At 34.2% G+C, this 27334-nt stretch overlaps 1 protein-coding gene across 2 annotated transcripts; it reads left to right on the forward strand.

The window, feature by feature from the left end:
* The first annotated feature begins 1000 nt into the window (after window positions 1–1000).
* LOC123691997 (homeobox protein CDX-1) lies at window positions 1001–16213 on the forward strand. Of its 2 annotated transcripts, XM_045636597.1 has the most exons (4): window positions 1001–1438; window positions 7019–7033; window positions 13654–13799; window positions 14708–16213. In XM_045636597.1, exons 1-4 carry the CDS (start codon window positions 1108–1110, stop codon window positions 14951–14953), a joined length of 738 nt encoding a protein of 245 aa, XP_045492553.1. In that variant the 5' UTR covers window positions 1001–1107; the 3' UTR covers window positions 14954–16213. The 2 variants fall into 2 exon arrangements, with proteins under 2 accessions (XP_045492553.1, XP_045492555.1); XM_045636599.1 differs by lacking the exon at window positions 7019–7033.
* Window positions 16214–27334: the final 11121 nt, after the last annotated feature.

Here is a 27334-nt window from a genome sequence, read left to right on the forward strand (position 1 = left end):
CCTACCTACAATTGGTCCCATAATACCTAGGTAGGTAAGTATTACCACCCTGGTGAAGGTTGATCTAGGTTCAGATCTTAGACTATGGGGAGTTTTGAAATTTTATTTTCAACTAGCGGTCCGCCCCGGCTTTGCCCGTGGTACATATGAAAAATAGATGTTGGCCGATCCTCAGACTTACCCGATATGCACAGAAAATTTCATGAGAATCGGTCAAGCCGTTTCGGAGGAGTATGCAGACTAACATTGTGACACGAGAATTTTATATATAAGATTAGGTAGGTATATCTACAGGTATGGTTCGAATTATTATCAGCTGAAGGGGAATTTGTCACTTCCCTCTTACCTATTTGTACCTATATTGAAATATCAACTAGGTAGTAGGTACCTACCTAGGTAGGTAGCATGTAAGTAGGTAGACCTATAAAATAGTTAAAAAAAATATTTAAAGGGAAGATACCTATATCTGAGTAGGTAGGTATGGCTACATAAAGTTAATAACTTTATAAAGTATAGGTATTATATATAACATACATATCTACCTAGTTATACCTATATCTAAGTACATTTTTATGTTAAGAAAAATAAACCGTAAAGGAATTAAATTTAATTAAGGCATATTATGTTGATAGGTACCTATACGTAGGTAGGTACCTAGATACTTTTGTATATGTACCTATTTAATTTAATGTTTACAAAATTCCATTTTAAAATCTAAATCTTGATTCCCGAATATGCAAATGAATCACACCAAACGTTATTAACGACAATCCCTTTGTAGTAAAAAAGTACCTGAGTTCAGTCCGAGTTCATTACGGTGCTGTCCATTATTTTTGTTGTAATTAGGCAAATTGATAGCAAGGGGCGCGACGGGCGAGTCGGTAGTGAGGCGGGGATTCAAAAGCGTTCGCTATTGGCTGAACTGCGGCCGCCTTCCGCCCCTCTCAGCACGGTCACGCGGCCCGCTCCGTTCTCGCTTCAACAGCAATTTACCTTTGCATTTTCAGTCGGCTAATGTCCCGTGCGTTGTGTTGTACGTGTTCGAACCGGTGCACGGTAGTGTTGTGACAGCGAGTGTATGTGCGATGCTAGGACGGTGATCGAGCAATGGTGAATTACGTTAATCCGCTCGCCATGTACCAAGGCAAGGGACAGTACGGCGCGAGCGGGTGGTACGGTTGGCAGCATCAGAATTTCGAAGAACAGCAGTGGTGTGCTTGGAATGGCGCTCCGACGGCAGAGTGGCCCACGGATCCTCATCATTTTAAAAGAGAGCCGGGTGAAAGAGATATTGCTGAAATGCCTTCGCCAGCGAGAGGAGATTTGGCGAGTCCCAGCGAAGGTTCCCCGGGCTCGAGGCCGTCACAGCCGCCGGCACCGCCTCGGTCGCCCTACGAATGGATGAAGAAACCAAGCTACCAATCACAGCCAAATCCAGGTTTTTATTTTTGTCTACCTTCATATTGCCGTGCTTATGTTATTGAATGTACCTAGTTAGAACGCCCTAAAATATGTATAAAATTGGCAACATCTGGATGTGAAAGACAAATAATCAAGGACATTACAAAATTATTTTTTTTCATTAGGTATTATTACCATTTATCAATTGCGAAATAAAACGATTAGGTACATACCTAGGTAAGTTGAATGTTTAATAATACGTTTTATTGTAGGTGTAACAATTATCGCTATATTATGGATCCTTCGAACGAGCGGACCAATGAATACCTACCTACCTAATACCTACTTATAACTAATTAAAAAAATCAATTAAATAGGTACCTAACTAGTTAGACGTTCTAGTTCTTAATTTACCCACTTACTTAAATGTACCTAGGTAAGTATAAAACGAAAGCGTACCTAGGTAGGTATACAGGTTATAAATAATATGTAAAAAAGATTATTTAAATTGTTTGTTTATGGTTATTTAGGTACCTAATTATTGAACTAAACCCTGTACGAAAAATTTCCAGGCTAGGAAAATAGTAAATACAATTCCTTATCACCAAAGATCTAAGGTTTTCGTGCCGACTATTGTTGTAACTTGTAAACTATAATAATTATGCAGGGTTGTCTATTTACAAACAATAACAGGTCATTGTCGGTCAGATAATGTAAGTAATAAATTTTATGGCAGCTAATTGTTATTACGGCTGAAGCTTACTCGGTTATTGTTCCAAGAAAATAAGCGGCATCTTAGGAAGATTCCTTCTTGTTATATTTGTTTTTACCACTCTATTTGTCTTTTTAGATGGCAAATGGCTAACTTTAACAACATAATTATTAATTATTTATACCTAATTAGGTAGTATTTTTCCTATTTTTAAATAATGTAGGACCTACATGCAGTTATTATTACTATGAGAGCTTCATTTTTATTTATCTACTAACCTCATATACCTAAGTAAAATTAGAAGATATTATCAACAGAAAACAAGCAACAAAACACAAAGATATAAAATAGCCACTGTCCACGCTACTCCGACGTAATTTTCCATGAAGTTTTACATCAATAGTGTCAAATGAAATTAAATAAACCTGCAGTTTTAAAGAAAATAATGCGCGAGGATAGATACCTACTTACAATGTTTAATCTGCATTCAATAGGTGTCCGCCACTAGGTACTACCTATAGGTAGGTACCTACCCGCACAAAAAACTAAAAACTACTACATACTTACCTACCCAAGTAAAAGTATATAAAGCTATTCGGATTGTTAAAAAACATTGTCACTAACAAATCAAAAGTACACGGTTATATTAACTAGGTATTATCAGTACCTATTATTAGTTAGGTATCTAGGTAGGTATAAGTTTCCTTAAAAAAAATTAAAGTTTTCAAAAATGAATTCACAAGTTCATCTAAAAAAATATGCGAAAAATGCTTTTTACCGCATTAGGTACTATCGAATTTTGCCTCTGTTTCCAATGTCTTTTCAGACAAATGATTTAACTATTGAACTAGGTATCCTATAGATCCAGACCGGCAGCATCGACGAAAGTCATAGAAAAACCTGCATAGTTCCTGTTCCCGTAGGATTTCCGGGATAAAACCTATCCTATGTTCTTTCTTAGGTCTCTAGCAATTTCTGTACCAAGTTTGAAGTTAGTCCATTCAATACTTTTTGAGTTTAGACGGACATAAGTAGGTAGGTACATAAAGACAAAATTTATAAAAACTATTTTGGCTTCGATATCGATTGTAGATCAAGGCCCAAGCCCAAGTAGGTATTTTTTTTAAATATAGGTAAACCTATTCAATGTACAATTGTACAGCTTTAACTTTACTACGATTTCACTATACCTACATATAGGTAGTATAGATGTGTAATGTTTTAAACAGGTAGGTAAGTACGTTTTATTCCTCATAAGTTAAATCGAGGGCATGTGATTTAAAATAATTAAATAAAGTAGGTACCTACCTTCTCAGGTAATCTCCATCCTATTGCTTAAAAATCAAAAGACCGCAGATATTTCAATAAATTAAAATATTGATTTCTTTATTCTTTGACCTTAAGCTTAAAATTGTGATGACACGAAGAAACCAGATATAATATCCGGTATAAGGAAGGTCGAAAAATCTAGGTTTACTGGATTGCAATTGGATGCGCTAAGCGCGTCAAATTGCGATTTTTGCGGTCTTTGTGTATCTTTGATAAATATGAATAAAATTTGTATGCTGTCGATTGGCCACTTATATACTTACCAGTTATTTACAACAACGCAAAACAAGTGATGTTACAAAAATATTATCTGTTCATACGGAATCTGACAGGCTGTCATTTTTAACTGTTATTTAACAATAGCTTGTTTAATTATAAGCGTACCTACTTAGGTACCTAGGACCTACAGTATACCTAACACTTTAAAAACAGAGCGCGTCTGCGCCGAGCTCACGTGTCAGAAGTGAAATTTCTTTGGCAAGATTAAAGAAATCAAAATCATCACCTTACTCCATGACGTGTTGGTATTGCCATGACGCAACCAAAATTTTTAGTTAGATAATCATAAAAATAAAATAAGAGAACCAATAAATGAAACAATTTTGTAAATCAATATCTTATTCAGCTTGTATCTTTGGTAAGTATGCTAATTTCTTCGGCATTGATTAAAAAAAAATCAATGCCGAAGAATTCTGCTAGGTAGGTACCTATAGATTGTCAATGATGGTATAGTATAGGTAAACTATTAGATAATACATAATATTTAAAAAGGAAACCTAATTTTTGAACTTAATGCCAAAGAAAGTACCTAGCTCAGAGGAAATCCAAATAGCAAATAGGTAGGTAGGGTCATTGCGCCTGTTCGCGTCCACCTGCCTATTCGCGTCCATTTCGCGGATATCTTTTAGAAAATTCACGAAAATAAGTAAACTTTAAGTAAAATTGTAATAAGAAAAATTTCCGATAATACCTCACTGTATAAGAGACATGCACACATATTCAAAATATGCCTGCGCACCGCCTATCCTATTTAAAAAAAATATTTAATTTTGGCTATTAGACGAGAGAACTAAAACGCGCGGGATTTTGAGAAAAAAATAGTGCGCAGCGTCGCGTTTGGCGGTAAGTATCTTATTGTTAAATGTGAATTTTTGAATATGTAACTGTTTCTTTACTTTGCTAACAAAACATGGAATAGTATGGATTATAAATCAGCTTATTTCTTTTACAATTAATAGCTAAAATAAGGTGGACGCGAATTACTACACCGAATTTATACATCTTCCATTTTGCGTCCACGGTGGGCGCAAACTATACCTATAGTGCATAATAAATAGAACATATTGCGTCCACATTGTTTTTCATTACGTAGCAATGAATTGTTTGTTAAAATATGTAATTTAAAATAGATTGTAAATTTTTGACTAAGACCACAAGTTGATAATTTAAATTTTCATTCAAATTAGCAAATTTTTATGCTATTTTTTCATTTTAAAATGGGTATTCTAAGAATGAGACTAGTACCTATCTTTGAGAATGAGAGTCAATAAGTCTGTGGTTAAGAAAATAATATAAACAAAAAATAAATTTAATTCATTAGAAACTAAAAAATAGGGTAGGTAGGTAATCTTAATAGAACTGATTATTATTTATTTACATAATGTAGCGTTGTTTTTTGTTAAGTTTTAGTTCTATTAATGATGAGAAGATAAATATAAATAAGTTTTTCCAATTTCCTTACAGTGAAATAAAAAAACCGGAATCCTTGTAGGATCACTTTGATATCCGTCCGTCTGTATGTCCGTCTGCCGGTCTGTCTTTCTGTCAAGACCCTTTACCAAGTAACGCGTTCAGGTATAAGGCTGAAATTTATATTGAATACTCAAGTTTACGGTCCCTTGAAGCAGTGAAAAAATCAAACTTATAAACCAAAGAATTCAAAAGATACAGCCGTTTATGCTGCAAATTTTCGCAAATTTCGACATTCGCAAGGGAATCAAAACCTACAGGGTACTTTACGTGAACACAGACACTTGAAGTTTGGTACGAAGCAACGTCTTATAGCACGAATAAGGGAAATATTGAAAAAATAATCATTTACAGTTAAAACATATGAAAAAAAACAGGTTAATACGGAACCCTCGGTATGTGAGTCCCACTCGCATTTGGCCGGTTTTTATTAAATAACTATATTCGTAAATAAATAATTTATTAAAATCTAATTTTTATTTGCATTTATCTGATAAAATATCACCCAATACACTTTTAATTCTTTTTCTAAGCTGGTGGACGCGAACTGGTCCACGGGTGGACGCAAACTGGAATTTTTGGACGCGAACTGGGTAAAACGCCTAATTCTGCTATTTGTCTAGATAAATAAAAACCACATGATATTTCCAACACAACTGAAATTAAATCTTAAAATAGACTATGTAATGAACACGTTACATAAATTTTGCGTTGAAATTTGTTCTGGAACATTTTTATTTTCTCCTTCAAACTTTCCAACTGCACTAAGTGGACGCGAACTGGCGCAATGACCCTACCTAGATTCTTAGTTTTTTAAGTGTAAGGATTTAACCTTTTGTTTTATTTTTATCATCATATTATTATGTACAAATAAAGCAGCTAGCAATCACAGCATGTACTTATTTACAGAAAATAATATAAAAAATGAAAACGTGTTTAAATTTTAAATATAATATCGATTAGCTACCTACCTACCTATCGAATAAATACGATGGACATAGGAAAAAATCTGGCGCACACCCATAATTTTTAATTCTTATTAGGTAGTTTGTTTATGCGTTTATGTATATAAAATAATTGTTTATTAACTAAAGTAGGGTGGGAGAAGGAATTGTCTACACTCTACATAACAAGATTTCCTATATCTAATAATATGCGAGACTGCACCAGCACGCCAAAGAAATAGGTAAGGTGTTGTTTGATGGACAAATTGAATTAACCAACTTTTGATTAGATTGAACGCAGTGCTCTGAAATAGAAGAATTTAGCGAAAAAATATATAAACATTATTCGGTCCAAAAACAGACACACTTTAGCCACTAGCGTGCTATAGCTTAAAAAAATAAAGAATCATAAAAATTGACCACCGAGTCGATAGAATTCTGAGGTAATAAACTCAAAAAATAAATACCTACAGTCGACTTAAGAATTTTTGAAGTCCGTTGAAGTATTCTAAATTAATTTAACTATATTTTTGCATCGCAAATCAATTTGCATCATATCGATAAAACATAGGTACAGGTAGAAAATGTCACACTGTCACACCTTTTTTCATAGGCACATAAAATATGAACTAAGTCAAATTACATAAGTATACCAATAGGTATACCTATGAAATTTGACTTAGTTCATATTTTATGTGCCTGTGTTCATATATTTAAGTAATAACTTATAAGAGTATCCCAGATTATTAGCATACCTATATTGTGCTGTAATCAACAACCAATCAATCAATCTGTTTTTATTTATGAACAATGAATAAATAATATTTAATATCATGAGATTTAATCACACTTTATCTATTTTCATGTACACTCAATGATGAAGGAATTATTATAATGGGTATGTAATATTTTTAACAATAGATATAAAATTAACATCCAGATTATGCAGTAGTCAGTCGTAGACGCATTTTTGTTTGTAATTTCATCGTCGATATTCGATAATTATAGGTATTTATACTTAAAGACTGATAAATACTGTTTAAACAATATAGCATATTAGGTATGTAGGTAGGTATTTTTTATTTAATCTTAAGGACACACCTTCGAAATAACATGCAAGGTTTTAGCGTTGTAATTTTTTATTCGGATATCGGAATAACGGAGATAAACTTTCTCTATAATTACCTAATTTAAGTATTACCTATTTTATATGTAACAATTTTACATAAGTTTACGACGCGATTTGTTTTTTCATTGCTTGTTTATTTACCGTACCGTTTCAAGTATTCATGAAAAAGCATGGCAATTATACAGGGTTACTTGTAAAACACCGGCAACCTCGCAGGACAAGATAGCTAACATCGTAAGCAACAACATTTGTTCTACAACTTTTGATAATTTGTTAGATTTTATTTTCATACAAAAATAAATATTCATTTAATTTTCTACGCCTCCCAAAAATTACGTAAACAAGAAGCGAACGAGAGGGGGAGGGGGGCGTCGCGTCGTCCATCCGATAATGAATAGAACATAGACTTACAAAATATGTTAGGAGAGTACAATAAAAGTTTAAAAAATCATTTAAAAATAATTTAGTGCGTTATGCCAAAAGTCGTAGAACAAATGTTGTTACTTATGATGTTAGCTATCTGGTCCTGCGAGGTTGCTGGTGTTTTACAAGTAACCCTGTATTTCGCGAATGTTGTTAATGTCTGAATATTTTTTAATCACAAAATGATTGTTTTTGTGTGCGATACCAACGGATTCTTGGAATCGATACAGAATTGCATATTATACCTACTTAAAATACTTAAATGTTATTAATTATAATAAAAATATTTTAAAATGTTTTCTGATAAACTTTAATGACACTGAAGTTAGCGTAGTAGTGATTTACCTACATGAGAATAACCGTTTAACCCTAGGATAAATCTTTGGTGAAACTTAGTAATTATGTGTGTAGGTACTAGGTACCTATTACCTAACATGTGTCTGGTAAAATTATAATAAACCTATAAGGTTTAATATTTAATCTATGAAATAAAGATTAAAGGAAAAGAGAAAAAATAAATAAATATTTAATTATATTAATTAATATTTTACACCATATCAATCTGACGGTAGTAGGTATGTTGAATGAACTTAATACCTAGGTATAGGCAAAAGCAAATACATAATACCTTAGCATAATACATTATTAACTAAATACATAATATATTCATAATATTCCCATACTAAAATAACTACTTAATGTAGGTAGGTACCTCATTTTTCTAGATTTCCTACAAATAATAATTTTATCATTCGTTGAGGATTCATATTTATGACCTCTTCTGTTTAATTAAACCTACGCGTTTTATTCTTGTGTTACGAAATTACATCTCCTATTATACCGAATTTAAATACAGACACATAAATCTACCGCAACATTTATTAAAACGTCCAACATTGTTTTAAATAACGCACAAAACCTCAAGAGCAATTAACTTTGTCATTCGCATTCTCGAACAATGCTCCCGCAATTATCATCGAGCATAACATTACTTAGATGTTATTTTATGCTTTGTAGAACGATTCAGTTTTAACGCGTGCCTTGGGAGCGAATGCATGGTGTGAACAATTAATCCCGGGCCAAGCCGGGATAGAAGGGGATGCTCCCGGCGACAATCACGGACAACGGCCCCCCGGGGACACGAACAAGTTAAATCTTTGCCAAGTTCTCGTAACAGCGCGGAACTGTAATTGTACTTAGCTATTGTCTTTATTTAGTGCACCGGTATTTGTGCGCTATTTCGTGACTATTCAATGGGTTGGACATGACTGGCTTTTTTAAAGTAGGTAGGTAGTTTTAGTTTGCAATTTTTGGTTACCTACTACCTATAATAGTAACGATAGATTGTGTGAAAGTACAACAGAATAACACATAAGTAATATGTATATGACATGTATTATAGGTACATATATATAAAAAGGATTAATTATATTTTGTGCACGTTTTAGAAGATCTTTTCCATCCAAAAATTGACTACCTAGATATGCTCGGTCTAATTATTACAAGCACGCACCAATACTGTATCATAACAATGCAATTTCTTATCAATTACACTATCGTATTATTTGCAGACTTATTTAAATAAGTATTCATAATTTCTATACCTGACTACGTAGCGGGTTCTATGTGTACAAAACGTTTCTATCTCTATTTATCTTACGTCGTTGTTTGCACAATCCCAAATGTTCATGGAAATCATTCTCCATTTGTCAACGGGCATTCACCAATCCCACCGGGGAGTTTACACAAAGCCGATTATGTCAAAGGCATAACCAATCAACGCCTCCTTTGTAAACAACCCATCAATATTTAAGATACACAGATAATGGTAAATGGGCTAATGAAGAAAGATGGATGGAGAGTGTTGAAAGTCGACTTTTTGCGGCTACTTCTCAGCGGGTGATGGTTCGCAAAAAATTCAGAGGCGAACAGTAGGAAACGATCATTGTAATAATTGTCCAAGCTTGAAACTAATTGATGTTCTTGGTCAGTTTTTTTGTGATGTCTTTATAGTTTTGTGTTTCAATATGTTTGCCGATGAAAGTTTTTGATTCCTGTTTTTCTTTAACATCTTTTGTTGTTCCTACTTTCGTTTATTTTAGAAGGTTTAAGTTCTTGAACTACATAATTTACCTACTTATTTTACTTAGGTAGTGTTTCAATTTTATTAAAATTTACTAGGTACCTACTTATCTACTTGTATGCCTATTAAGTAATGTTTCTTCAATAAAATTAAGTATTATTTCAATATCTAACACGTTCCATCACTTCCAACCGTATTTAACAACCAATTGATGCTTACATAATCATGTAGGCGTTAACAGTTAGGTACTACAACGTCGGCGTAGGATCAATTCGAACCCCAAATGGAGGCGAAACAGCACATAAAGCTAACGCAGCGACGCTTTATAGCCGCCATTTGGCTCTTTCCAACCATGAGTGTTGTTTATTTTTACTTTTAAAAAAAATCTTATTTCTTCCGATTTCCGAAAATCGCATTTAGGTACGACACGTAAAAAGTGTCAAACCAGATTGTTTCCACTCAAAATGTATCACATACGTCTCTAATGTATATGTTATCGTCGTGATATCAGATAATGGCCGCACCTCGTCCATCAAAAACACATTACAAGCGCTTACAAGAAGGTATCGGGCGATAGGACGTGCGGTTGAATCAACATATTCAAAGGCGCCGCTATCGCACTCGCTCGCGATAATCGCGCATTACTGAAAGCAGGATTTCGGACTTCGGTAGGCCGACAAAGCCGCAAGCGTAACCGATAACTAGTCGATTAATTGTTTCCCTCACAAATCGCGTTCTACAATATGTTCGACAAGCAATCGTTCTGTTCCTGATATCAAGGTACACGTGTAATCGGAGGATCAGCGATATGGGAAGCGTGTTTATTATTTTTCAATTAGCGACTTCATATTGCCAAATACTCATCTACCTATCTAGTGAATGAGTGCGTTATCATAATTATTACTCTATTGTTATTTGTTATAATGTGACCTCACTATCATAATATCATTACATAAGGTACCTATCTTGAGTTTGTTGAAGTATTTATTTTACATTTGCAATTTGTTTGTGATATAATGCTGTTTAAATGTTCCTATTTATTTATGTCGTATAATAAGCAATATGTATGTAATTAAATGACAAGGTCTGAACAAGTTGGGGGTTTTCACACCGTTGAAAACGGGTGGTAGGTTCTAGTATTGTATATTGATGTTGCTATGAATAGAAGACACGTAAGATCTGCTATTTTAATAATGGCGTTAGTGATGCACTGCGAGGCCATTTTATCTGAAAGTGTATTTGCCCGTGATAACAAACGAAACGAGTAAAAGTCCTATCCGCCCTGGCTCGCCGCGCCCGCCCGCACTGTTTGCTGTTAACAAACAACTGTTTTTTGTAAAACGCATAATGATAACGCTATATTTAGATTTTCTATTAGGTGGGAAGATAGATTGATTTTTAATTTTAATATAACTACTTACACAATTTGTATAAGAACGATGGCTTAGGTGTGAATATTTTATGATTCTATACAGTAGGTATTTGTGTGAAAAGTTCTTTGATTAATTTTAAGTTTATCTAAAGCTTTTTTTTGTATTTTTCAATATTTTCATGTTATTTATAATGCCATTCGATTACATAATTGAATATTGAGATATGAGTAATAAATGCATATACCTACCTACCTATCTGCAAATACTTTGAAGCCATTCTGTTTAACTAGCATTGATGTGCTAAATGGTTGCAAACGACGTCATGTTTCAAATGCGTCTGATGTAAAATTACATTGCTATTTAGAATTGCAGTACCTATTCCTTATAATTCAACTTTTTATACAGTTTAGAATATGTATGTATGTGTGGCCTAAAGTTCACAAGGTGCTCGTCCAGCCATCACATGACGTTTACCCAAAAAATTAACAGCTGCTATCAAACACCGCATCTTCTTTAGATAGAGCGGGTATTTGTTTGACCCGCTAGTTCTCTTTGTGTTTGCACCCCTACAGGAAATTTATTTTAGTTATAATTTTCTGTCATTCGAGCACACTGAAGAGTTTATCTATGCACCTCTTAAATATGCATACAATATTGTTTGGTTTTGTTATAATGTGAGAAATTTACGACAGGTCGTTCATTTTTATCGTTTTTCCCGTCTGGTATATTCCATTTGGAATTATTTGCATTATCAGTTGCAATATCTACTAATAAGATAACATCAATGTTGTTGGATATAGTTTTTGTTAATTATTTATGAGTTATAAACTTGTACTTATACCTACGTAATGTCCCCGTTTCCATACAATAAATAAAAGAATACAAAAATGCTTCTAAAACGTGCATGTAATTTGAAATTATTACGCAACGTTTCTATCAAATTCCACGTTGTTTCTCGCATCTGACAAACGTAATTTATGAAGTTCCTAATACCAAGATAAGGAATATTTACACACTCCGAGTACACAAGCAGACACCTCAACTCTGTCTTAGTATTGTGTAAACAGATCTACATATCTTGGTGATTTTACTCGTTGAGAAATCTACAACACAGATAAAAAGTGTAAATAAAATTACAATTTTCCATATAACGATGAAAAATATGGGATGTTTTTCCGCTTTTGGGATTTAAGCTCTTCAAATAAGAGCCTTGAGCTGTGTATGATCAAGAGAACAGAGATTAAAAATGGATTAGAATTAAACAGTCTATTTAATCAACCACTAATTTTGGAGATATGAGATGAGATATCCATATCTGAACTTGCGGTAAAATAGACTTTTACAAGTTATTTGCGAACAGTTAAAACTAAAAAGATTTAAATTCAAGTGAAAAATAACGTAGGTACACCTAATAGTTTCAAATATTATATATATAGGTAAATATATTTTGTGGTAGGTAACTATAGAAATTAAATTTTAAACGATGTCAAAATCATCAGCATATAATATAGTTTTTCTATGATCCCAATAGGTATATGAAAAACCTTTACTTATTTTCATCATACTTTTTTTAACCGACTTCAAAAAAGGAGGAGGTTATCAATTCGGCCGGTATGTTTTTTTTTTTTTATATGTATGTACACCGATTACTCCGAGGTTTCTGAACCGATTTACGTGATCCTTTTTTTGTTCGATGCGGGATGGTGTCGAATTGGTCCCATAAAAATTTTATTCGGATAGGCCTTGTAGTTTTTATTTTATGAGCATTTTTGTCTGTAGGTAGTTGTGAATTTTACAAGTGCAAGTTTGAAGTCGGTTGTTTTTAACGCAGTTATTACTTGTTTATAAAACCACACAGCAAAATTATTACGGCGACATGCGACATGACACGACAAATGAAGTGGTAAATGGGGATAAATGGGTAAAATTGTTTTTATTTTGCATTTGTCACTTGGTTACGTAAATAATAAAGAAGGAATTAAGATAGGAAAGCTTATGAAACAAACAGTACTCGAGTAGAGTAACCTCTTCAGGTGTGGTCCGCGATGATCCCGCGCTAAGCTCCCAGCCGCGGCGTCTCTGTTCTCTCAAACAATTGGATTCATCTTATCATCCTCTTATCCAACAGCTGTTTAAATAAAACAAACGATTTATTTTAATTATAAAAAATCTTAGCCTTGCCTCTGTAGTCTTGGTGTTAGATATACTTGGCTGGTGTTAGATATATCTACTTGACTATTCACACTTTTCTCTTGAGGATCGTCTACAAGACCACAATTCAGTTTATTTATTGAGAATCTCTATCTAAAACAGTATTAGGTATTCTTACTTTTTGTTACAAATTACAGACATTTTTGCATTGTTTATTTATTGACTTTCAATTAAACTCAAACATTTATTTTTTCAATTAGACTTCTTTTAGAAGCACTTTCGAATCTTAAATTCGAAATTAACCATAAATTAATTATGTATTTCACTATTTAGGTACTAATTCGCATTATTTGTTACAGGCAAAACGCGGACAAAAGACAAATACAGAGTGGTGTACAGTGACCATCAGCGGCTGGAGTTAGAAAAGGAATTCCACTACAGTCGGTACATTACTATTCGAAGGAAGGCTGAGCTAGCTGTCAGTTTGGGACTCTCTGAACGACAGGTATTTATTTATGTTTGATCCTATAAATTATCGCCAAATAATAAATTGCGATCTGATCAGTATAAGAACGCCTTTTTTTCAAATTTCAATTGAGAGAAATGGAACAGCACTCACCTAATTTATAACTACATTCTTGCAAATAAATATAATTTGAATTTGAATTTGAATGAAACTAGATTTCCCGGGGCTTCGCCCGCGTTTTCAAAGAAAAACCTGCATAGTTCCCGTTCCTTCCGGGATAAAAAGTAATCTATGTCGTTTGTTTGTGATTATCTAATCAAAGAAAATATGTAGATAAATGTATTTTTACTTTCCAATTACTTTACCTACTTGCTAAGATAAACAGTTTGTGATTAATTATATACAATATAGGTAGGTACTTACACATTATACACAATCAACGAAACTCATAATTTTATCGTCTTTTTTAAATGTCAAATGAACAATAAAGGTTGTAGGTATCACTATCAAGTAGATACAATTAATATTTTATGAACACTAAATTCTTTTTGTTCCAATCAGGTATTTTGAAGTACCTAATCAGGTTTCAATTATCGCTGTTTAAGCCATTGTCATAAATTACAATTTTAGGTACAAGCTTGCAGAAAATTAATTTATGACTGCTATTAACTGGTCTTGAGTATTATATCAGTGGGCGTATCGATGAAATAGGTACCTATTTTATTTTGGACTAATTGTTACCTAAATGTTGTAATACTTCTATAAATACTAAGATTGAGAATAGTAATACAAAATCAGAAGCCGTAATCATGTTACGTGTCAAATAGCAATATTAATTCTTTTGAGTCCTTATAAAAGTTGGTATAAAAATATTGCTAGCTATAATAGGCTACATTCACCATTCATCAACCAACCAGCACAAAATTCAAATAATCATTTTGTTCAAGGTAAAAATATGGTTCCAAAACCGCCGAGCCAAAGAGCGAAAACAAGTGAAGAAACGCGAAGAGGTGGTAATGAAAGAAAAGGGTGATCATGCGTCGCTGCAACACGCGCAGTTGCATCACGCGACAATGCTGCACCACCAGCAGATGATGAACGGCATGATGCACCACCACCACTACCACCAAGGCGTGCTTCAGGGCGTGCCCGAGCCGCTCGTCCCCGGGGTGGCCCCAGTCCCGCTGCTGTGACCGCAAAACCAAGACTACGGTGCCTATGACGCCTACGGACAGTGACTTTTTGACCAGTGATTGTTTTGTGAATTACCCCTCTTGGGTATACGTAATTATGCTTTAAATTAATCCTTTACTTATAAGTTGTGATAAACTAAGTGCAATATTCTCACGGGACTATTTCTCCGGAAATATGATGAAACTATGAATATTGGGACTCGTGAGGAAGCATAAATGACTATCGTAAAAACTCTCTGATACTCAGACTTTATTCGTTAGTTCCGGACTCTTATTTTAACCCTCACTTTAGTGGCTCATTTCACGAATTAACGAAGAAGCCTCTGCTTCAGAGGAGTGGACCTTCATAGCTTTTTTATAGCTATTTAACTGTTAGTATGTGCCTCTTATACAGTTACGCCTTAAGGCTGTATTATGGCCTTTTACTGTTAAATACGATTAGTATTAATCTAAATTAAAAGAATTTTGTCATTGTAAATATAGATTACTATATTTTTTATATTATTATAATACTTAAGTATTACTGAATTCATTATTTTTAACAATTTATTGTGTTTCTCAATGCTTCACATGTTACCAATGAGATTATTTTCCGGTTAAATTAAAATCCGCATGTCATTGAAAAGAATTCATGCGGTGGTTCGTTTGATTTGCATATTTTTATTAAATAATTCGATAGAAGCTTTTTAGAATCTCATTAATACTTTGTAAAATCATAAACCGTGTCCATAAATTTTACGACATAGTTTTATTGCATCGGGGGCATTGAGAAATATTTTTTACGTTGAATGAGATTATTCCTAGTTTTAACTGTTCTGTAAATAATAGCTTAAAATTAGATGTAATTTTATCTCATATTTAATGCAATCACTTATTGATACACAATAAATTAATGTTTCAGACTTTTGATTATTCTGATCTACATTGCTTAACTTGTAGTTAAGTTGTTAAATGTAGTAGTATCTAATTTAATTTATTCATCAGCCATTTAATTATTGACTGTCAAAGTTTATCGTTATGTTTTGTGTTAGGATGACCATTAAACATTTTGTGGTGCTAAGAATTAAGAGTACTCGATTCGCTTCAATGCTGATTTGTAGAAAATACTAAATATTATGAACATTTGTATCTATAGTGTAATGTGCTTGTTGTATTTAAGATGTTGTGTTAAAGAGTATTGTTTGAAAACACCGATTTGTTAGTAAGTACAGCACCGACACGAAACACATTTGATAAACTAAATAAATCCATGTTAATCTACTAATTGTTTAAATATCACCCTTCCCATCAAAATCTTCTACCTCAAGGATTTACGATTAGTTACTTGTCATGCAATTAAATAGCAAATTCAACAAGATGACTGCGACATATCCATTCTGTTCAATTGGCTATGTTACAATCCGCTAATTAGGTAAGTGCACGTTGAGTGACGCTCGTTTAAACAACATGCGGCCTAGTGATTCAATCAAATAGTAGATTCAACCAGATGACGGCGACATGTAGGTTGAACATCTCTGAAATCAATCATTTGATATATTACATCTTTATAGATAAATATTGTTTATCTATCACTGATTGCAAAATAATAAAAATTGATGACTATTATAATTTAAACGTAACCTCAATTTGTCCTTAAACATTTAAAAATTTGCATCAGACAAATAAAAGATCTATAGGTACCTACAAATAGTTTTTAAAGGCAATTAAAATTTATTCCTATAAAGAAATAATTACTTTTGAGTCACGAATTTTCAAGACATGAACCCATTTGAATACAGAATACTGCATGCTGATTGCATAGTAACAATATATACAAATGAGTTGATATGCACTGTTGATAATAATTAGAATTTATTGCATCCGATGAGCACCTTTCTGATATTCTTCAATCAATTAATTCCTTTTTTTATCTTTGCTGATGGATATTATATTTTTAATAAATTGCCAGATAACAATAATGTTTGAAATTTCTTTATGTGTAAGAATTATTGTATAAGTTAAAATTACAACAATAGATAAAATAGTAAAGCTTTAAGCTTGGGTTGTACACCGTTTTGCAATAGTTTTAAGTTTTGTTCTGCCTTAAATCTTACCACCTGTGCCTACCACTTAGGGGTATGAAAAATAGATGTCCGATATAGGTAAACATAGTAATTTCATATACTTAAGAATCGATGCAGCCGTTTCGGAGAAGTATGGTAACCACAGATGGTAACAATGTGACACGAGAATTATACTATACTAGCTTACCGCCCGCGGCTTTGCCCGCTTTGACTTAAACCTAATAAATTATATACATACTAAAACCTTCCTCTTGAATCACTCTATTAAAAAAAACCGCATCAAAATCCGTTGCGTATTTTTAAGACGCTGCAGACATAGTCTTCCCCACAAAAATGCCCATTTACCATAATGTCTTAAAGCAGTATTATTTCCCGTGTGGGTAAATGATACCATATACCACAGACGGATTTATTTATAAGACTAATAGCACAGAATAATAACTAGTACGTAGCTAGCTACTACTAGGTAGTAACTAACGTCACGATATCTCCAGAATCTTAGTTAGTTATTGGTCGCTCATAACGACGAATCCCTAAAAGAAATGAGATTAGAGTTTTCATTTTCCAATAAAAGTGCGTACAAAAGTCAAAGGAATGCTACTAAATGTTATGTAAACCGATGCTTATTGAGGGCACTTCGCTCAAAGGCGCCGCAGCCCTGCGTCGACTCTCGAACTTCCCGTATCTCGTAGACACCGATGGCGATGCTAATTGTAATAATGACTCACTTCAAACATTATTCTAGCCCATTCATGTCCTTGTGTACACGTCGACATTTTAAATCGCAGAGCTATTTTTACTAGGTTTAAATATTTATTAAATGTGCTTTAGGCTTCGATTTTGCAGTATATAGGGTCATTGCGCCTGTTCGCGTCCACCTGCCTATTCGCGTCCATTTTGCGGATATCTTTCAGAAAATTCACGAAAATAAGTATACTTTATGTAAAATTGTAATAAGAAAAATTTCCGATAATACCTCAATGTATGAGAGACATGCACACTTATTCAAAATATGCCTGCACACCGCCTATCCTATTTAAAAAAAATATTTAATTTTGGCTATTAAACGAGAGAGCTAAAACGCGCGGGATTTTGAAAAAAAAAAATAGTGCGTAGCGTCGCGTTTGACGGTAAGTATCTTATTGTTAAATGTGAATTTTTGAATATGTAACTGTTTCTTTACTTTGCTAACAAAACATGGAATAGTATGGATTATAAATCAGCTTATTTCTTTTACAATTAATAGCTAAAATAAGGTGGACGCGAATTACTACACCGAATTTGTACAACTTCCATTTTGCGTCCACGGTGGGCGCAAACTATACCTATAGTGCATAACAATAGAACATATTGCGTCCACATTGTTTTTCATTACGTAGCAATGAATTGTTTTTGTTAAAATATGTAATTTATAATAGATTGTAAATTTTTTTCTAAGACCACAGGTTGATAATTTAAATTTTCATTCAAATTAGCAAATTTTTATGCTATTTTTTCATTTTAAAATGGGTATTCCAAGAATGAGACTAGGTAGTATCTTTGAGAATGAGAGTCAATAAGTTTGTGGTTAAGAAAATAATATAAACAAAAAAGAAATTTAATTCATTAGAAACTAAAAAATAGGGTAGAGGTGTAGGTAATCTTAATAGAACTGATTATTATTATTTACTAGCTGTGCCCGCGACTTCGTCCGCGTGGAATAGTGACTGCATAGTAGTTACTACTTATCTTAAATTATTGAGTAAACACAGACTACCATAAATAATTAAAAGAACTGTAAGTAAAATTTATTACTTAACTGAGATAAACAATACAAAAAAAATGCCTTATTAATTTTCTACGTAAAATTTCTTTTAAATTATGTCATATTATTTTTAGGCACCAGGGGGGAGGGGAGCAAATTTCTTTTCCTTCCTTCCTTGTATGGATGTTTTTAACTACGTATCGTGCAGCAACTGATCAGCTTAATCGATACTCAGTTTTTATCAAATCCAGCACAAAATCCAAATCAGATCTTTCCTGAATCCTGTCTCACGCCTGTAGGTAGTAACTAAACCGTTTAGACCGTGCAATAAAAATTTAATAAAAAAAAAACAGCGCTACGAAGAAAAGTGCATACATAGAAAAAGGAATAAATAATTTCACAAACTTCCCGAAGATTTTTAAAAATAAATACCATTTTAAATATTTAAAAAAAAAACAAAGTCGTCGGGGCTGCCATGCCATCATCATCATAATATACCTCATTATCAAAATACATATATGGTACTTAATTTTAAAGATCGTCGGGAAGTTTGTAAAATAATTATTTATTCCTTTCGGTTTCTTATTTTCATGTAATATTTTCAAGTGAGCGAGACCTACCTCTACCTCCATATTACATTTCTACATCATATTGGATATCTATAAGTTTGTTGCTCCTTGACATCTTTTAAGTTGGGCCGTAACCGTGCACAAATTGTTATGGACCACAGTGGCAAAAGAAGTGGTATACTTAGGAAAAAATATTGCCAAGGGCCAGGCCTATGTAGCTTTGAGTAGAGTTCAAAATTTCCAGGGTGTGGCTATCCTCTCGCTCCCATATCCCCTCTTCTTTCACAGACTTTCAACCCTTCCCTTTCCATCCCTAGTAAATGGCAGAACCGATTTTGATGTAAACCATATCTAATTGTACCCATATGTACACGTCATATCCTGTAGTTTGATGCTCCATTTGGTTTATTTATCCCCACTGTCACCCCTAAAAAGCCCTAAATGTAATAAACGGATGAACCGATTTCGATAAAATATGACTAATTGTAATTCACACGTTGCCCTTTCATATTTTGATATGCCGCTTGAGTATATTATTTGACCACATTATTCATTCCCACTTTTACCGCTGTAATCTAATAAATGGATAAACCGAATTGGATAAAAATATAACTAAGTGTACTTCATCCGTTATGCTCTTTTATTTGATATGTCACTTGGGTATATTTGACAACATTCGTTTTTTTTCATTCCCACTTTTACCCATAAAAAGGTATAATAAATGGATGAACCGATTTTGATAAAACATGTCTAATTAAACTTTACACGTCATGCCCTTTCATGTGATATGTCACTTGAGTATATTTTTGACAAATTCATTTTTTTATTACCACTTTTATACCTATATTAAATAAATGGATGAACCGATTTGTTACTGATAGGTCGTTCACTTTCATTTAATATATCACTTAGGTACTTATATTTGACAACTTTCGTTTTTTTCATTCCCACATTTACCCCTTTAATAATATACCTAGGTATAATAAATGTATGAACCGATTTTGATACACTTTATCTAAGAACCAGCGTCGGAAAATATGCTGCCTAACTAAAAAAACCGCATCTAATTCGGATTACCTGTTAGCGAGCTACGGTGGCACAAACAGACACACACACACAGACACACATAGCGGTCAAACACTTATCACCCATCTTTTTGCGTCGGGTATTAAAAATATAATACGACATAATTTAAAGGACATTTTATGTATAAAATTTTCCCTAGAAGTAAGAATAATTCTAATTTGACCAAAAACCCCCCTCCACCCTTGGGCACTTTCGATATGATCACTTGGACATTTACAGGAATAATAATTGTAACAGATAACTTACGTTTTATCGTACAGTGTATAGAATGCCTTAGCAAATGTTCGCCGTGAATACTTAAATGGTCATAACTTTTTTATTTACGAACCGATTGACATGAAATAAACACTAAATGTTAAATGAAGATTACCACAATATATTAGTGAAAACCGCATCTTAATCGGATAAGCCGTTTCTGAGATTAGCGTGCACGAACATACAGACAAACAGACAAACCGACAAACAGACAAACAGACAAAAAATTTTTTAACTACAGTTTTGGGTTTGGGATCAATTTAATAATAGCACCTGCTAATTTTTTTTTATATATTTTGATTGTACAGACACGACTTTTCTAGAATTTTATTATATGTATTGATGATTACTTGATTATTTATTTACATAACGTAACGTTGTTTTTTGTTAATTTTTAGTTCTATTTATGATGAAAAGATAAATATAAATAAGTTTTTCCAGTTTCCTTACAGTGAATTATATTAATAATAATGTTGATTTTAGGGTTCCGAACCTCAAAAGGAAAAACCGGAATAAAATATCACCCAATACACTCTTAATTCTTTTTCTAAGCTGGTGGACGCAAACTGGAATTTTTGGACGCGAACTGGGTAAAACGCCTAATTCTGCTATTTATCTAGATAAATAAAAACCACATGATATTTCCAACACAATTGAAAGTAAATCTTATAATAGACTATGTAATGAACACGTTACATAAATTTTGCGTTGAAATTTGTTCTGGAACATTTTTATTTTCTCCTTCAAACTTTCCAACTGCACTAAGTGGACGCGAACTGGCGCAATGACCCTAGATCGGTATAATACTTAAACGTATAATATATTTATATCATCATAATATTATATTATCGTGAGTGTAAGCATAGCCAGTAGATATCTTAATTTTTAAATTAATTATTTTTCTAAGAATTTGGGTACCTATACCTACCTTAAGATTTTATTTATATAACCTTCCTTTCTTTTTGTAATCTCGAAATATTTCTAAAAGATATGACGGAATCACCCCGTTCGATGCTTTGGCAAGTTCATGAATGAAATCGACCTAACAAACTTAAGCATTGTAAAATGTTATGTAGCGAGCTTTACAGCTTTTAAAAGTTCTAGATTCATAAAATATGTGGGTTCATGTTACCTAGGTACTTTTAGTGATTGTAAGTTATATCACGTTAACAAACATTACATTTTCTACTTAGTTTAAGTTTTATAATTTTATTAACTCTCTATTAAATGTGCATTGCGCAATAAAGCTATTTTTTCTTTAAATGTAGAGTTACACCGAAAATCAGTAAATCTTAATATAAGTATATAAATCTCGTGTCACAATGTTTGTCCTCAATGGACTCCTAAACCACTTAACCGATTATAATAAAATTCGCACACCATGTGCAGTTCGATCCAACTTGAGAGATAGGATAGTTTAAATCTCAAATCGTTTTAGAGAAAGCGGGCGAAGCCGCGGGCGGTAAGCTAGTTAATTATATAATTTCAGTATAATTTAATTCGGCTATGGTTTATTATCTTAGCTCATCGTAGACAAAAATCTTAAATAAAGCAATACTAGTTACCTATGTTCCCGTTCGTGGGTTGCTAGCAGAGAGTCAAACTACTTATTTCAACGGGTCTTAGCGTAGGAAGAAGATAATCAATTCGACCATGTTCAATCGCTATTTGGTGCCACCAATACATAACACATGAAAAAAGAGCCATGATTCAATCAATACAGAGATGTGATGTCGTATTTGGCTACGGATATTATTTTTGTATAAAATATTTTAATTTTTCATTGATTTTTTTAACATACCTAGACTTTATTATGAAAACGCTTTCGCACGTTTTTTCCCGGTAGGTATAGCAATATATTATATAAAGCTCGTGTGACGTGTCACAATGTTTGTCCTCAATGGACTCCTAAACCCATGGGTGTTTAGGAGAGAGTGTTCAGAGAGTGAGGCTTAATAAATGACGACATTCTACCTATGTTGCTATTATTTTTAGTTTTAGTACCTACCTACAAGAACCCACATTCTGAACGTATCTTGAATCTTGTTTTTTAATATATGATATTATGAATATATTATGAATAATAATAAAAATGAATTGAGAAGGAGTAAGCAACGCAATAGCGACTACCTAGATGTCGTTTAAAATTCGATGTAGAAAATAAAATTTTTCCTAAAAAAGTACTTATCTGTTGGTCAACGGAAGGAGACCCATAAACTAGGTATGTATGAGATGAAAATCGTCTGCTATCGTTATTAATAGATAGCCAATTTCTATCGAATTTTAAATTATAGATACCTAGATTCGTGGTACAGGAATCAGGATATATTTTGAACATTTCACTGATGTTTTCTGTAATATTTCGAGTTGCGATATTTTTAGTTTTAGATTTTGAGAAACAATAAATATTATTCACTAGCTCTTTTATTCTCTCCTATACCTATCCTTTAAAAAGATTAAAATTATTAAAAAAAAGAGTGTGTGTACCTACTTATGTAGGTACCTACACGCGTTAGAAGTTATACTTCTGTATCCGTCCGTATGGAAAAAAAAATACTAGAATATACAAGAATATACAACTTGAACATAGTTATCAATTTTCATACCACCTAGAACTAACTTCATGCTGTTAAATTTAGGTGTCGGTGTGCGCGCGCATCGTAAAAATTCACTCTCATCATTTTTCTCCATCGCGCTGATTTTGAAGTTATAGGTACTTCACCTATATAACTTCAAAAAATCGCGTCCGCATAAAAGGTATTCTTGCTTTTATACTGACAATGATAATAATTATTTATTTATTCATTTTATTTTACATACCTTACAGCTATTTTATTACAATATTTATACTCGACACTCGTTCTGCAAATCTGTGTATTTACAACACATAGGATAGGACTGAACACCTGATTTTGCATAAGGTAAGCCCATAAAATATATTTTATAATTCAGAATACCTTCAGCTGGTCAAATATTTAAAAAATGTAGAGTCGCTGGCAAATTAAAGCAACAGTTTCAACATTACTAGTCGTAGGTAATTCTAGATAATAATATGATTGGGTATAAGTAATCAGTATTTCTTGTAGGTAAGTATCCGAAATTTCATATAAGTAGGTAGGTGGTAATATTTTTTTATTGAATAGATGATTTTATACCTTGATAGAAGCACATGAATAATTAATCATGTGTCAGAGGTAGGTAAAGTAGGTAATTATTAAAACCTGTGTAAATAAATATTAAACTTTAATTTTAAAAGCTGTATGCTGTGAGAGCTATATGCTAGACTAGAAACAAAAAAAAATCCTCAAAAAATCCCTCTATGATTAATACAGACAGGTCACAGACAAATTTTGCAAATCGTATACGATCCATCGACGTACATTCTTGCGAATTAAGAAGACTTTTATATATCAGGCGAAAAAAGTGGCCATCTTTAAAGTACAACATGCAGCAGGTCCACGATTGGCGGTGAGCGAATAAACGCACGGCGAATGGGGCGACCACCGCCGCGCTCCCCGACTATCACACAGCGGCCCGGCGCTAAGCAAACAATCCTTATTCCTTACATGTTTGCCTTTCCTTGCACTGTTTACTCTTTGACAGCAGTCTTACAGGTCGTTAACACGTCACGCCTAACAGGCGGACAATGTCAACAGAATCTACAGTTTCATTAAATCATCAGACCCGTCCGCGTCATTACGGGGACGACAAACATCAGTAGGTGTAGCACAATAGCGCATCGGATGTTTAACGAGTGATGCATCCTTGTTTCATTTGTTAATTAAATCACGATTAGCTTAGAGCTTCTTAGAAACTGATGTTGGTACAATCTTCTTTTTCTCGGTTCAGGTTAATTACATGCAAGGAATTGGAATACCAGACAACTTGCCTACAAAGAGTTAGAAACTCTTTGTAAGAATCGATAAGAAACTTCACAATTTTCAATCGAAGTTCGAAACTTCCAAATAATTAAACCACAATTAAAACGAAATTTTAGTCATTTAAAAAATATCAACATCAGATAATAATAAGCTCTTATCAGTGGATTCTATTTAACTAGGCGGGCTTAATCCTCATGAATTGATATCTTGATAAGGTCCGGATTATCGGCGAACATGAAAGCGGCTAAATGAATTTTTAATCCCGCTTTTCCTTCGTGTCCATACCATATCTTGATTACGTCGCAGTAATGTGATACCATGCACACACTTTGTTCATAAAGTTTAAAACTAACATCTTTGTTATATTGCTCACGTAATAAAGGCTATCAATATTATATAACATAGATGTTACCGATAAATAACAGTAGGTACCTACTTTGGCACTAAAAGTTTGAAGGCCGAAACAAATCATATAGGGGCGCCAAGCGTCTGTAGAGTTTTGTTCAGGGTTTTTCCTATTTTATTTTTAGTTTTTACGTTACGAACATGTTTTAAAGTAATTATACCTACTGTATACCTACTGAATCGTATCTTCTGCTACCTACACTTAAGTATGCCTGAGTTTTACTACCTAAGTGTATTAGTGTAGGTATATAGGTAAGCAGTAGCGATAGATTTTGTACCTATAGTTTTCATTTCGGTAGGTAGGCTTTGAGTGGTGTGCTTTTTTGGCTTTTGATCCTACTGAATAATGAATTAAATATTACATACTGAAAAGATGATTAAAGATGATTAGGAATAACTTTGACAGACCTTTTGTTATACTGATTTAGTCATAAAATATTGTTAGGTACTATATCGTTCAGTGATATGCACTATAAAAATAATTCAAAAGTTGCAAATCGTATCAGTACAGATATTAAAATTATTAAACATGATAATTAAACAAGATATTAAACATTAATCCTTCTTTCCTGATTATAAAGTAATATCTAATATTTATTAAGTACGAAATGTTTTTTTTTGATACATACCTAGTGTAAGATATTGAAAGAACTTTAAATGAAGTAATAGTTTTTTAATTAAGCCAAAAGGAATGTCGCGTCACAGTTACACTCTTTCCGCGCCATCGACTGACAGGTGACATCTGCCAGCATTAGGGAGGGGACGTTTCCGCGACTAGTGATGTACGTTCTTGATCTCATCTAACAGCTCGGCCATCCTGCAACTCTTCGGTCCCCGAAGGAAGTTCCCCCGGCTGGCCACCGGAACTCACTCATTCCCGCGGACTCAACGATTCTTGCTTCTCGAACGGACAGCTTCGGCAGCTCTTCAGCTAAGGCCCTTGAGGCAAGCCATCTCTGCGAGGCCCCTGAGGCAATACAGAATTCGTAGATATTGCTAAGGCCCCTGAGGCAAGCCATCTCTGCGAGGCCCCTAGGGCAATGCAGGATTCGTTGATATTGCTAAGGCCCCTGAGGCAAGCCATCTCTGCGAGGCCCCTAGGGCAATGCAGGATTCGTTGATATTGCTAAGGCCCCTGAGGCAAGCCATCTCTGCGAGGCCCCTAGGGCAATGCAGGATTCGTTGATATTGCTAAGGCCCCTGAGGTAAGCCATCTCTGCGAGGCCCCTGAGGCAATGCAGGATTCGTTGATATTGCTAAGGCCCCTGAGGCAAGCCATCTATGCGAGGCCCCTGAGGCAAACGCAGGCTTCGGTGATAGTGCTGAGGCCCCTCACGGCAAGCAAGACATTGGCCGACTATGCTAAGGCCCCTAAGGCAAGCGTACAATACGACAATGATGCCTTGGCCCCTCAGGCAACATAAGTTATTTCAGTGTGAACAGGCTCGGAAAACAAGTGTTAACAAATACACTAGGCCCCGGAGGCAAGTATTGTATCAGATATCCGGAGGTAACCACTGCGGACAGCGACAGGCCCCGGAGGCATAATTCTTACATAAAATCAAATGTATAAGGCCCCATAGGCAAACTACTTTAATTGGCACAAGATATGCGACGCAGTAACCAATCAAAACACGAAACTGCTCATTGATAATAATTCAAAACACCATTAGGTAGCGCTATCATCAGATGACGACTCACATCGAGCTCGCCATAACTTCAGTTTGTCACGTGCCATTATGTTTTTATAGGCCCTTTTGCCCTTAGCAGCTGACGTGACTTCGTAACGATCGTTAGGCAAAACTGCAGTAACCTTATATGGTCCCGCGTATTTAGGGATCAGCTTGCCACTGGACAACCCTGGTCGCAAAATTTTTCGTTCGACCACCACTAAGCTACCAACTGCAATTGGTAAACTAGCACGACGACCCTTGTCATACCGCAGTTTCATTCGTGCCGCGTTATCAATAATTTTGCGGGAGGCTTCCTCTCTGTTCGGGGCTATCTCTGATGGCGCATATGACGCTCCCTGTATATCCCCAGCTAAACGGGGTCTCAAACCACATAATAGCTCCAACGGCGATTTGCCAGTCCCTTGGCTCACGGTCGAGTTGATGCCTAGCTGTACTGTAGGCAGGTATTTATCCCACCCTTTTTGCTCCTCGCCCATATGAGCGGTTAGCGAATTAAGAATGGTGCGGTTTAGGCGCTCAACCTGCCCATTTGCACGTGGAGTCGCCACGGCATTCAGAACATGCTTTATTCCGGACTCACTGCAATATTCCTTAAATTCGCGTCCGGTGAATGCCGTGCCTCTGTCGCTCACTATCCTTGTGGGATAGCCAAAAACTTGAATTATTCTATTTAGGGCAGTAATA

This window comes from Colias croceus, chromosome 5 (genome assembly GCF_905220415.1).
Source record: "Colias croceus chromosome 5, ilColCroc2.1".
In the NCBI taxonomy this organism is placed as follows: domain Eukaryota; kingdom Metazoa; phylum Arthropoda; class Insecta; order Lepidoptera; family Pieridae; genus Colias; species Colias croceus.

What these genes read in the sequence shown, in the direction of transcription:
- LOC123691997 (XM_045636597.1), top strand. Translation starts at nt 1,108, where the DNA reads ATGGTGAATTACGTTAATCCGCTCGCCATGTACCAAGGCAAGGGACAG. An exon ending in TGGGACTCTCTGAACGACAG is followed by an intron (nt 13,800 to 14,707) that starts GTATTTATTTAT and finishes ATTTTGTTCAAG; the next exon opens with GTAAAAATATGGTTCCAAAA.